At 42.5% G+C, this 12,245-nt stretch overlaps 1 protein-coding gene across 1 annotated transcript; it reads right to left on the bottom strand.

Annotated features, from left to right (window-relative positions):
- Positions 1-4,418: 4,418 nt before the first annotated feature.
- LOC134615292 (uncharacterized) lies at positions 4,419-11,321 on the bottom strand. The gene is made up of 4 exons (XM_063459789.1): positions 11,206-11,321; positions 6,994-7,840; positions 5,767-5,947; positions 4,419-4,744 (listed from the first exon to the last, which is right to left on the bottom strand). Exons 1-4 carry the CDS (start codon positions 11,222-11,224, stop codon positions 4,541-4,543), a joined length of 1,251 nt encoding a protein of 416 aa, XP_063315859.1. The 5' UTR covers positions 11,225-11,321; the 3' UTR covers positions 4,419-4,540.
- Positions 11,322-12,245: the final 924 nt, after the last annotated feature.

Raw genomic sequence — 12,245 nt, 5'->3', positions numbered from 1 at the left:
CCTTCACTATCATCCGTGGATGGGGCACATATAGCGGCCACGTCCTCGGAGCGCTCGAAGTACAGTTTCAACATGTTCACATGAAAAGCTCGTCTGATCCTTTCATCTGAACATTTGGCTACAATATAGGGGGTGTCGCTAATTAGTTCCACCACTTTAAAAAGCCCCTGCCAAGCTGCCTGGAGCTTGTCCTTTTTGGAAGGTCTGAGGGCTAATACCTTTTGCCCTACTTCCACGTTCCTATCTCGTGCTCCCCAGTCATACCATTGTTTCTGACGTTTCTGGACCGCTTGCAGGTCCATGCAGTAAATAGAGGAAACAAACCGAATAAAGAAGAAAATTTTAAATAAAAGTTTATTTTCTTCACACAGTTCAAAGCAGATTTGGCCAAAAAGGAGTTACAGGGAGCCAAAGGTGCCGTCCTTCCTCCCCAGCAGCAGAGTGAGTTACAGGGAGCCAAAAGGTGTCGTCCTTCCTTCCCAGCGGCAGTGTGAGTTACAGGGAGCCAAAGGTGCCGTCCTTCCTCCCCAGCGGCAGAGTGAGTTACAGGGAGCCAAAGGTGCAGTCCTTCCTCCCCAGCGGCAGAGTGAGTTACAGAGAGCCAAAGGTGTCGTCCTTCCTCCCCAGCGACAGTGTGAGTTAGCTATAGTTATCTATGTAGGTGTATTGGTATTTAAGTATACTCATTATACATCTACCTCCTTGTCTCTCCCTTGCCTGTTATTTTTAAATGTTTTCCTTAGGCCTATTAAAGGTAGGGCCCCCCTTCCCTATAATTTGTGTTACTCTCCCTTTTAGGACTTTTGGTCCATCCCTGTCTAATCAGGTGTTGACAGGGGTGCCTGAGGTTAACAAGCAGCATACGGTTGGTCTGTTAGTACGATAGTCAAACAAAATAATACAATTGAAGACGAACACGGTAAACCAACCAACCACTGTAACATAAAGGCCATTTCATTTTGAATACTGCAGCTTTAAAATGTGCAAACAGATGCAGAAGATATTCAGCTGGACTTTTCATTTTGTAACTATATTATCACTTTACTATAATGATGCTACCATTGTTACATATAGTTTACTACTGTAATTTTTTCTACTTGCTGTTACATGTAGTTATTAGCAAATATTTAATTGTTTATAACAAATGCCTGGCTTACTCCATTCCTCCTCCCCCAGCTTGCCACTTCCAGTTGTAAATTCCTTTAAAGTAAAGTAACTTTTATCTCTTCATAGACCCAATCCATCCATCCCCGCAACATGAAGGCCATTTCATTTTACTCCGCTCTACCCACCCACCCTGGTTCCTTCTAACTATATAACATGCACCTCCAGCTGTTTGGAACCACACCAATCACCTTTCTATTACCTTCACATGCTATCAGCTGCTGCAGTTATACCATTAACTTTCTCTGCCATCACATACAAATTCCTCTGAAACCTCTTGTCTCATAGCCCCATTTCAACCTTTAGATTGTAAGCTCACAGGCAGGGCCCTCTACCTGTTGTATCGGTCTGTTCTTATTGTGTTTGTCTTTCTTGGAATTGTACAGTGCTGCGGAATTTGTTGGCGCTTTATAAGTGCCAGTAACAATAACAACCATGAGCATGGAAGAGAGCTTTAATAATCTAGGGACAGGGTGGTCTGTCACATTGCTTCCCCCTTGTGGGACACTTTGGTAGACCCAGTTTGACCTTTTTCAGGTCAACTTCAGGATGTCTGGATTTGGCTTAGTTGGTGATCGGTTTGTCAGGACAACCCATCGGCGTTGCCATTCTGCTTACCGGGTCGGTAGTGGATGATAACGTTTTAGGGCCAAACTCCAGCATAGCAGTTGGCAATTGTCTCCAGTGACCCGGTTAAGCCATACCAACGGGTTGTGATCCGTAATTAAAGTAAATTCCTGTCTGTCCAAATAAGGAGTCAATTTCTTCATGGCCCAACCTAACACCAAGCATTCCTTCTCGACTGCCGCATAGCTCACCTCCCGGGGTAACAGTTTCCTGCCGAGATACGCCACAGGGTGCTCTCCTCCATCTTCCCTGACAACCTAAAATTGCCCCCAGTCCAAACATGGACACGTCTGTGTGGACAATAAAACATTTGTTAGGGACAAGGGCAGCCAAGACAGAGGCATTAATTAGTGCTTATTTAGCAACTGAAAGCGGCTTCACATGCTTGAGACCACAGGACCTGCCTAGGTAAGCTTTTCTGTCAGGTCAGTCAGGGGCTATAGTCGGGTACAAAGTGCCTATAGTACCCAGCTATCCCTAAAATGGGTCTTTGTGCATGGTGTGGGCCAGTTAGCGACCACCTCAATCTTAGCAGGTTCTGGACGCTGCTTTCCACACCCCACCCAGTGTCCCAAGCATTAGACCTCTGCCATGCCAAGAAGGCACTTGTCTGGTTTCAGAACCAGGTCTGCGGCCCGAATCTTGTCCAGCACTATCCCTACATGAATCAAGTGTTCCTCCCAGAACTCACTGTAGATCGTAATGTCATCCAGGTAAGTACAGGTGAAATCCTGGAAGGCATCGAGAAGCCTAGCCACCATGCGCTGGAAGGTGGCTGGGGCCTTCTTCCCAAATGGCATGACCCTAAACTGGTACAAGCCAAACAGGGTAACAAAGACTGACTTGGGAGGTCCGCATTACTTTGCGAAAACTAAGGCACAGGATCCAAGTGTATCCTGGGTATGGGAAGCACACAAAAAAGGTGAGATTATGTGGTTACTAATTAAATGTGAAGCATGTATTAAAAAGGTAACAGAAATCCAAGATATGGGATCTTACCAAGGCCATAGGCAATACAGAGACAGCCCATCTCCAGGATTAAATGCTTTGCAGCCTTGAAGTTAGAACTGAGATCGTTACTCTATCAATGCCCACAGGGCAGCCCAGCTCACTAGGAGCACTGTTTACTCCCAGGGAAACAAAAGTAGCAAATTGCTGATCAAAGTACTTAAACCCACTTTTCTCACTTTGTGCTCACTTTTACACCACCATAGCGACAGAATTCAGCTCCTTCTATCACAACCTTTATAAGCTCCCTCACCCAGGAGGTTCAAAATCTGATATCAGATGTTACCTTTCTAAATACAGAACTAGCAAGAGTTCAGCTGAGATTATTAAAGCCCTAGATGAGCCCTTCACTACAGAGGAGGGGGTAATTAGATTGTTGCCGTGTGGGAAAAGCCCAGGTCCAGATGGGCTAATGGCCTGATATTACAAAGTCTTTAGGGATCTACTGGACAAAAACACCTTTAACTAGCTGCTGCCCTCCTTCCCCAAGGGTCCACTCTGATCATTTGGGGTTTGTGTTGGGAAGGCAAACTAAAGTCATCGATGATACACAACGTGAGAGCTCTCAAATGTTGGTTTAAAATGTCCTCTCATTTTGGAGGCTTTGTGGCATGGGACAAGGTTCCACAGCTGGGTTTAAGCTCTCTATTAAGGCTTCTTGGGCTGCATTAGGTTAAATGGGCAGTCAACATCCTTTGCAATAGGCAGTGGAACCAGGCAGGTATGCCCCTATCCCCAGTGCTCTTTATATTTGCTATAGAACCCTTTGAGTGCCATTTGGAAGAGTTCACAGATCAAAGGGTTCCTTTATTCAGGGGGTGAGGAAAGGTTTTGGCCTTTGCAGATGTCCTCTTCACCATCACAGATCCAGTTACCTCACTAAGAAGATTGAGCTTTTTGTTCATTCTCCAACTTTAAAATTAATGCAGATAAGGAAGATTCTGGGACTAGCTTTGACCCCGGGATTTAAATCCCATTTGAAAGCAATTTTTTGCTACAAATTGTTAGTTTGGAAGCTGAAGAATGTGTCCAATGGACTATGGAGCCCTCTAGCAATTGGGGGGAGGGGGGGGAGGGGTTTAGTTACATTTGTAAAGGCTAGGAGATTCAAAACCCAACCAATATGATGTAAATATAGAACTATTGCTAAGTACATGCACTGTGTTTACTGCTAATAAACCCAATTAGACAAAGTCACTGTATTTGTGGTACCTTTGGTTATCATTTATAGGACTACACACTGGAAGTAAAGCAGTGAGAAATCTCATGATCGGGAGTAAAATAACGTGCTTTAATTGCACACTTGGTATAAGCCTGGGGGCTGTGCACTCATTGAGTGCCTTGTGGAAATCAGGAATGCTATAGAGTTAAGGAAGCCCACAGGATCAGACAGACATATGCAGCAGAAAAAAGCATTTTACAATATTGTTTATTTTTACACCAAGACAGAATATGAAATGCATGTAGCTTATAGCAGAGTTTCCCAACCCAGTCCTCAAGGCACACCTACCAGTCCAGGATTTAAGGATTACCCAGTTTTGTCTAAGGTGTTTTTAGAAAAAGAAAAAAAACACCTTAGACAAAACTGGGTAATCCTTCAATCCTGGACTGGTAGGTGTGCCTTGAGGACTGGGTTGGGAGACACTGGCTTATACAATTCCAATTACACCGAGAGACATTCTGTACAACATTTATCCACAGGACACATTTCACTCAGAGGATTGTACAGGAGCCATCCACCTCATGGTTTGTAGTCTTCCTGGGTGACCATCAGGTTATAGTGAGTGACCCCTTTCCACATTCCCTGGATGGTGGTCTCATAGCCAAACAAGGTGCGGATCTTGGCACGGAACGGCACATCCATTTCTCCCTTGGTCACAGATGCCACCATACGTATTGAATGTCCACCTGGTACCTCCACATCAGAGCTGGATGAGAAGGTAGTCTGCAGAAGACAGAAGGTTAGAAACTGAAGTAATGGGGCAAACTGGAAACCTGCAGGATTTTAACCCTTCTCAGTGGGACTGCTCTGCAGTACAATAAGGTTAAGTGAGAGATTAGAAAGGCACACAGGATTTTGTTGTGTGGTTCTTATTGAAGCCTTCTTGCCCCTGGCTAGAATAAGAGGACAATAGACACCAAAACTGTAGCTTCATGAAGCAGTTTAGGTGCATCGATCATGCCCCTACAGTCCTACTGCTCAATTATGCCATTTAGGAGTTCAATCACTTTGTTTAGGCAGCCTTAGACACCTCCCTGCATGTGGTCTGCACAGACTTCCAAAACACTTCATGAAAAAGAAGCCTAGATATTACAGGTTCCTTTATTGCACAGTCTGTTTAATCTAAAATTAATCATCTTCTGCTCTGTTAATATCTTCCTAGACACTACAATAGCCTCATGTGGGAGTACAGTTCAGTGAAGAAAACAGGCGATCAGATTTTAGATAGCAAGCCTGATTGAAAGTTAAACCATTTCTCCATTCAGAATGACACAGCCGGAGGAGCTAGGGCTAGAAACCAAAAAACTGGACTGCAGGGGCATGATCTATACACCAAAACTGCCTCATCAAGTTCATGGTTTTAATGAGATATAGATAATGCAGCAGACTACAAATTAACCAGTAATTTGTAAAGAGGTAGTGTTATTTTTAGAGAGGAGGTTGGGCAAGAGGGTACACTGATCTGGGCCAGTACCATTAAGCTATTTGTGAATAGCTAGCCTCCACCTTGTTATTGGAGTGACAGTAACAGGCCCAACATCTACCAAGCCAGGATACCTATAACCAGTGGGACTGTTGCTTTAGAAGCAGATACAAGTCATACATGGAGAGTCACAAGCAGAAAATGGAAACCAGTTGAAGAATTACCCTCATAGCCATGTGGGTGTTGTGACTTTACTGTAAGCAACAAACCAATACTAATGCAGAGAAGCTTTTCTCACCCTCATTATACAAGCCATGCTTACCTGTGTAGTGTTGGTTGTGGTGAAATTCCAGGTATGAGTTGTGCTCACATTGATGGAAATCTTGGTCTCCGTTTCCCCTATGAATGGGACTCCAGCTTTAAAGGACATCTCAGCTCCAACTGCTACTGTGAATCCATGTTCCTGGCTGAAGGTACTGCTCTCAGTTATGGTTTTTGAGAAGCTAGAAAGAAAACCTTCACATTAATATATTAGGAGAGATTAGACTTCATGGAGCAGGGCTTGGGCTAGTCGCACCCAAATCTAGTTCGTAAAATAGATGTTTGCCAAGGATGTGCCTTGGTAATAAAAAAAAAAAAAAAATCCTGCAAATAATTTTGATCTGTAATATCTCAACCTTTTTGTTTGCTTAAAATTCAGAAAGACTTACATTCCATTGGCTTCTGGAATTCATGTACCCATTAATCCCAGTTGAGCAGATGGCTCAATAATGCGAGTGCAACATAAGTACCAAGTTAATGAACAATCCATTGAAATTCTGAAAAGTCAAGAAAGACAGTCCTTACTTCTTACTTTGAAATCCATATTAAAAAATAAAAATAAAATGTGAATAGATCTGACAGTTTTGTACATTTGGACTCTTCAAAGATAGGATTAAATGAATTGCACAGGTCTATTGACCCAGTTCTCCAGCTACTTTGTTTTGTCAAGATTCAGTATTGACCACATGTGGGATATTACTAAATGTATGGACTGTTGGGTATGCTATAGGGATTGCAACTAGTCTGAGGACCAATTTTCATTTAAGAAGAAAAAAAAAAAAATCCACCAAATACCAGCCACAAAAGCCAAGGATACACGTTACACTCCTGAGAACAAGCCCCTAAACAATTTGCCTTTTGTATCCTAGAAGGAAAACCTTTCCACTGAAACCTGATCGGTTCCATCCAAATCTGAAATTCAAGGAGAGCGTCCTGTGTAGAGATCCAGCTACACCAGACAGACTCATTTCATGCTCACCAATGAAGGGCTACCAGTCGCCATAGGACAGGTTATCGACTCCTTGTATTCATAGATGGCCTTGGCATTGTTACCCCATTCTCTATACAGCCATTTTGATAATGGGCTACAGTGGCTTCCTATCCACCACCTGTGCAATCCAAGTACACCATATACTGCAGGCATTTACCTCACTAGCACCATAGAACAAACATTGCCAACAAGCAGAAGTATTAACAGAGGCAGCACAATAGAGTTTCCATTACTTACGAGAAGGTGTGCTTTAATGGAGTGCTGCTCTTGTTGTTATAGATCTGGGTCTGAACCACCTCTGTGCCTTGGGATAGAATTTTCCCTGAATCTGGAAGGAATTCAAAGCTCACAATACTCTGGATGGTTTTATCAATGGTGAAGGAAAGGAGGGGGTAGACATTGTAACCCCAGCCCAGTTTCTGTGCCTTTTCAATATAGTTGGTATCAGCAATGGTCGGGGTTGGTCCTTTATAGATGTTGCCATTCTTTGAATCCACACACCACAGGTCTGACTCTAGGGTGAAAGCCATGAAATGGGTCAGGATGCGCCAGCCTCCTTTTCCAATGGTTTTGCTGGAATCAAGCCAGTTATCGTCTGGTTTGGTTGGGGGGCTTCTCATCACAAGCTTGTCATCATTTGTCACTGCATACAGGATGCCTTTAGGGTCAAAGAAGAGGGCATCAAATTCATTCCAGCTGTTGGTTCCTATTTTGGTGGCTTGGCCATAAAGCCAGGACACATTTTCATTGCTTGGTGCTGGACCCTTGTAGAACTCCCCTTTCTTGGTAGCTGCATACAGAAGGCCATTTGGATCAAAGAACATGAATTTAAACCCATCCCAGTCAGTTTTGCCCACTCTCTTGGCAGTAGAGAACCAGTCCAGGTTTGGATCTGAAGGCATAGCTCCCATGAAAAGCTCTGTACCACGCACAGCAAACAGCACCCCTTCTGGGTTAAAGGCAATCTTACTGACATTATTCAGCTTCCCTACAATGCTAGATCTGGCATCAAAGTTATCCAGAAGATTCTTGGGTGGTAATCCAGCTCTGCCAACATAATCCTTCACAGCAAACAGGAGGGTGTCTGGAAGTTCAAAAGCAAGAGGTTATAGCCATCAGATGCAATTCACAACATGGGATTGTTCACAAACAGATTGTATTTAGAGTTTAAATCTTTAGCTCTACAGGCTAAGCATAGTGTAAAAGAATACCTCTTTATAGAGATAGATAGAATGGTCACATTAGGAATTAGACTATTACCAGTGAAGCAGGCTAGGGTGCAAGTTATTCATTAGAAATGTGAGCTATAAAAATGGGTTTCATCTTCAAATTTGAAGAGCTCAAAACCTTTTTGCACTTTGTTTTATTAGAATATTTAGAAAATCTGCATGGAGGAAATCCAGGATCAGTAATATCATTGAAGCATAGTTCATTTGCGGTCAAGTGGCAAAGGATGCTGAGCACTGACCCAGAACAGAGTGAAATCGGTGCTGAATATTGGTTATTACAGCTGTTGGGAAACATTAATTTACTTATGCAATGCTCAGTGAGTATTCCCCTAGACATACATACATATATATATATTTTATGTTACAGGTGGTCAGTCTCATGTCCTGCTTTTTTCTTACGTAGTTAGAGTATCACGCTATACATAACTTGAAAGACTGTAGGCCTGATTAGAAACGTCCTGCAACACACACACACACACACAATTCTTAAATGGGTTCCTAAATCTAAGACTGTCTCTTGCATCAGTCAACAGGAGACTAACAGCATTACAAATTTTGAAAAATTAAATACTGGTTCTGAGACTTCCATGATTGGATAATGTAATGGACCATTTCAGCATATGAGGGGTTAAAATCCGTTTAGGCGATAATCCCCTTTTCTCAGAAAGGCACAGCTACTGCAGAACATCAAAACTCACGAATTGGATATAGGTGAATGCATTAAACTCCCGAACTGCATACCAGGGAATAACATAGCACTCCAAGCTGGAACCTCACGAATAGCTGCTAGCAGATGAATAGGAAAAGCAGACATCAGCTTACACTCCTAGCAGTCAATCTTCAACAGCATACAGTGAATCCCCCCCCCCAAGAACGAGACAAAGCTCCGTGTTGAAGGTCAAGCAGTGGTCTGAGGTGCTGGGGCACCCAGCCTGGTTTTTATTACATGAGTACACATACAGGCCACATCCAGGGGGAGGCATAACATAACCAATCACATACATGGTTCAGCCCACACATCCCCTCCCCTCAGATAACATTAAACCCAATTATCCGGTACACTTTTCCAGCCAAGTTCTGGATGTACCCCAAAAACAGGGGGTACACCTTTAAATCCAGCATCGCTGGATAGCCCTTATTCAGGGGGACAACATATTCAAAATTCAAGTCATTCGGATGAATGGTTCGGGAGATATGGGTTTCCAAAGATTTGACCGACCGCATGGGTAAAGTATCCGAAAACAGTTCCATGCATTTTGGCCCTGCGGTCGGTCACAGAAAAGGGAATAGAAACAGGCGAATTACTTGGGTTATAGAGACTAAGGGGAATTCGCATGAATCCCCTAGTTCGTGCGTTTCTTTCTACCGAACGTCGGGTCGTTCTGTAGTTTCCCCACAAAATCCTGGAAGTCTGGAGGTCTCAGCGGTGCTTGCCTAGTCGAGTGTCCGATTTCAGTTCCAGACACTCGACGGCAAAACACCGCTGTTCGGTAGTTTAAGATGGCCGCCGCCACGTGTTCGTCTCCCGAATGGCGGCCACCCAGAGGACACAGAATACATTGCCAATTACCTGTTTGCAACATTGTTGCAAACGGTAATTGGAGGCACACTTATTCCTGGGTGGTCTGGTTGTTCGGTAGTTTCACTCAATATACTGAATGGAGTGATTCTACCGAACAATCAGATGAATACTGCATATCTATATCCCAGGTTAACTCAACACATAAATACATACAGGATATTAAAGGCAGGGTTAAAGTACTATGTTCCACAGTCTTAAAGGTACAGTATCACAAAAGTCCCAATAAGTTCACGGATGGCTCTTAAAGGCCCAGTAGCAGTAATATCAATTATTACATGCCCAAATATAGTTTTTATAGAGCAATATGTCCAGGGGCCGTAGTCGCAGGGCAGGAGGCTAGCAACCAGGCCTCTCCAGTTCACAGTGGCGAAGCTGGTTTCGCCACAGATAATGTTGCAGTTTATGTATACACCCTTAGACAAACTGTTTTATATACACACACACACACACGATTGTGGCAGACTGCCTGGGTATCTCTGCCAATCATGCTTCCTAGTCCTCACCGAGTACCATTATCACTGCAGCTTGGCGCCCCCCTAGACACTGCCTTTTATGCAAACCCCATTAAAGCAATGCTTTAATAGCCCTTACAGTGCAAGGTGGTACAAGGAAAGTATAGTGCAGGAATACAGATGTGTATTCCCATCATTGTAGTGTCCCTTTAACCTTCATAACCAAGATGCTCTGTTCCTTTTATTAATTGTATAGTCTGCCTCTATTTCTAGTGCCATAACATCCCTTTGAATTGCCTCATTGACATCTGTGTTTATTGCTTACAAAACAATTTGAGCTATGGGAATTGTGCTTTAGCTCTAGTTCAATTTAAAACTAGCGAGGGGAAATACGAAGTGAGCCAGTAAGCTTGCTCATACATCCCAACAGTCAGGCCTGAAAATGGAGGATGGGTGGCAATGCCCAGAAAGTGCTCTCATCAGAAAGATAAAAAAAAAAAAAACACAAAAACACCCACATGAACACCTCATGTTCTAAGCCGCCATGGAGAGCAACATTAAACTTAGTGTGCTAGGAACAGAAAGTCTAGCTGGGTGATAAACCTTCACTATAGATAGTTCATGGAATTAAATGCAAATGCCAGAACAGACACAATAAATAGCAGGTTTAGTTTAATTCTCTAACTCGGCTAGTTGTCTTGGTTTTACCAGGCAGATTTAACCCTGGTTTTACCAAGGACGAGACATTCAAAACAAACATACCAGCTTTGGAATGTAGATAATTGATATCCAATTAGTTCCCTGCATCCAGCAACAAGATCTCAGGGATGAGAGACCATTATAGAAATAATAAACTATTACAGGAGACAGAGCAGAACATCCAAGTTTAAACAAGTACAACAGCCCTCCATTGGGCCTCTCTCACCAAGTGTATAATAAAGACACTACAATTTATTAAAGAGGGAAAATGCAGGGTTGTTCTGAGAAGCTTTAGGTCCCCTTGTAAGAACAGTTGACACAACTAAAGTTGTTAGAGAATTGGCAATGGGTTTTACCTCTACAGAGTCCAGACAGGTTTAGTGTAGTTACATTCAGACACAGCAACAATATGAAGCTCCTAGAGTAACACTTGGAGTGTATGTTATAGGGAGAAGCATCTTAGACACAATGAAGAGAAACCATTTACCTGGTGTATCCATTTTCATAAAGAGATCAGAAAACAAGCTCCCAAATCTCTAGACTCCCTGCAGAGATCCTTCGTATTTCCTTTTGGGATCTCTAGCTTGTGCCGATCAGGCAATGTCACCAGATATCTCTGTATCAGTTCAATACCATCAGTGGTTAGCTTTATAGTCAGGACCCCTCCCCACACACAGCTGTACCTGCTTTAATGATCAGGAATACAGTAGATTCTCACAAGGTTATTCACTAAGCACCAAATATTTGCAGATCAAATCTGAAAGGCAATACAGAGGGGTTATGTTTAACAATTCTCATTGGTGCAAATGTTCCATTTTATTATGTATAATAATACATAATTGTATAACAGATGGGGATCTTCCTTTTGGACACCCTTGCGATTGGGGGCAAGACATTTTTGCACCAGGGTGTTCCCTATGTTAGTTCCGCCATTGGTTTCAATTTCTCTAATTCCCACTTTAGTAAATGAGAAGATCTGCAGATTGTCCAAGCTTGTTTTATATATATCTCCAGTGAAAACATTCAGCAAAAATTCATGCATGTTTTCTTTGGCGCATATCTATTATATAGTGATTTTTACCTCCCTTTTTTTTTTATCTTGGAGTGTTCCTTTAAAGAAAATGGAAGAAATGATTAGATATACCCTATTAAAAATATGCTTGCATTTTTAGGACGATGCAGACTGGTGAAATGGAGCCCTGTGGATCCAGAATCACAGTGATTTATGGGAGAAAAAAAATAGCAAAATCTGAAAGAGGAATAAAAAGTGTCAAAAACACATTTTGGCCCACTACAACAAAGGATGGAAAATATGTCCCCAATGTATTAAAAATCTTATTCATAATAAAATGGAACATTCACACAAATTTGTTGAAAGTGAATGTCAGAAGTTTTATACATAATCCCCATCACTTTTTGACTATTTTTGTCTCAGTTTTGCCATTCAGATTAGAGTTTAGTGAATGACCCTGTGATAGTGAATTTCATTCCTGCTTATTAAACCAGGTACAGCTGTGTGTGGGGAGG

This window comes from Pelobates fuscus, chromosome 6 (genome assembly GCF_036172605.1).
Source record: "Pelobates fuscus isolate aPelFus1 chromosome 6, aPelFus1.pri, whole genome shotgun sequence".
Taxonomy (NCBI): Eukaryota; Metazoa; Chordata; class Amphibia; order Anura; family Pelobatidae; genus Pelobates; species Pelobates fuscus.
The sequence above is the reverse complement of the archived record's forward strand: the minus strand, read 5'-3'. Positions and strand labels throughout refer to the sequence as shown.

What these genes read in the sequence shown, in the direction of transcription:
- LOC134615292 (XM_063459789.1), bottom strand. An exon ending in CCATTAAAGCACACCTTCTC is followed by an intron (nt 5,948 to 6,993) that starts GTAAGTAATGGA and finishes TTTTCTTTCTAG; the next exon opens with CTTCTCAAAAACCATAACTG. An exon ending in CCACAACCAACACTACACAG is followed by an intron (nt 4,745 to 5,766) that starts GTAAGCATGGCT and finishes TGTCTTCTGCAG; the next exon opens with ACTACCTTCTCATCCAGCTC.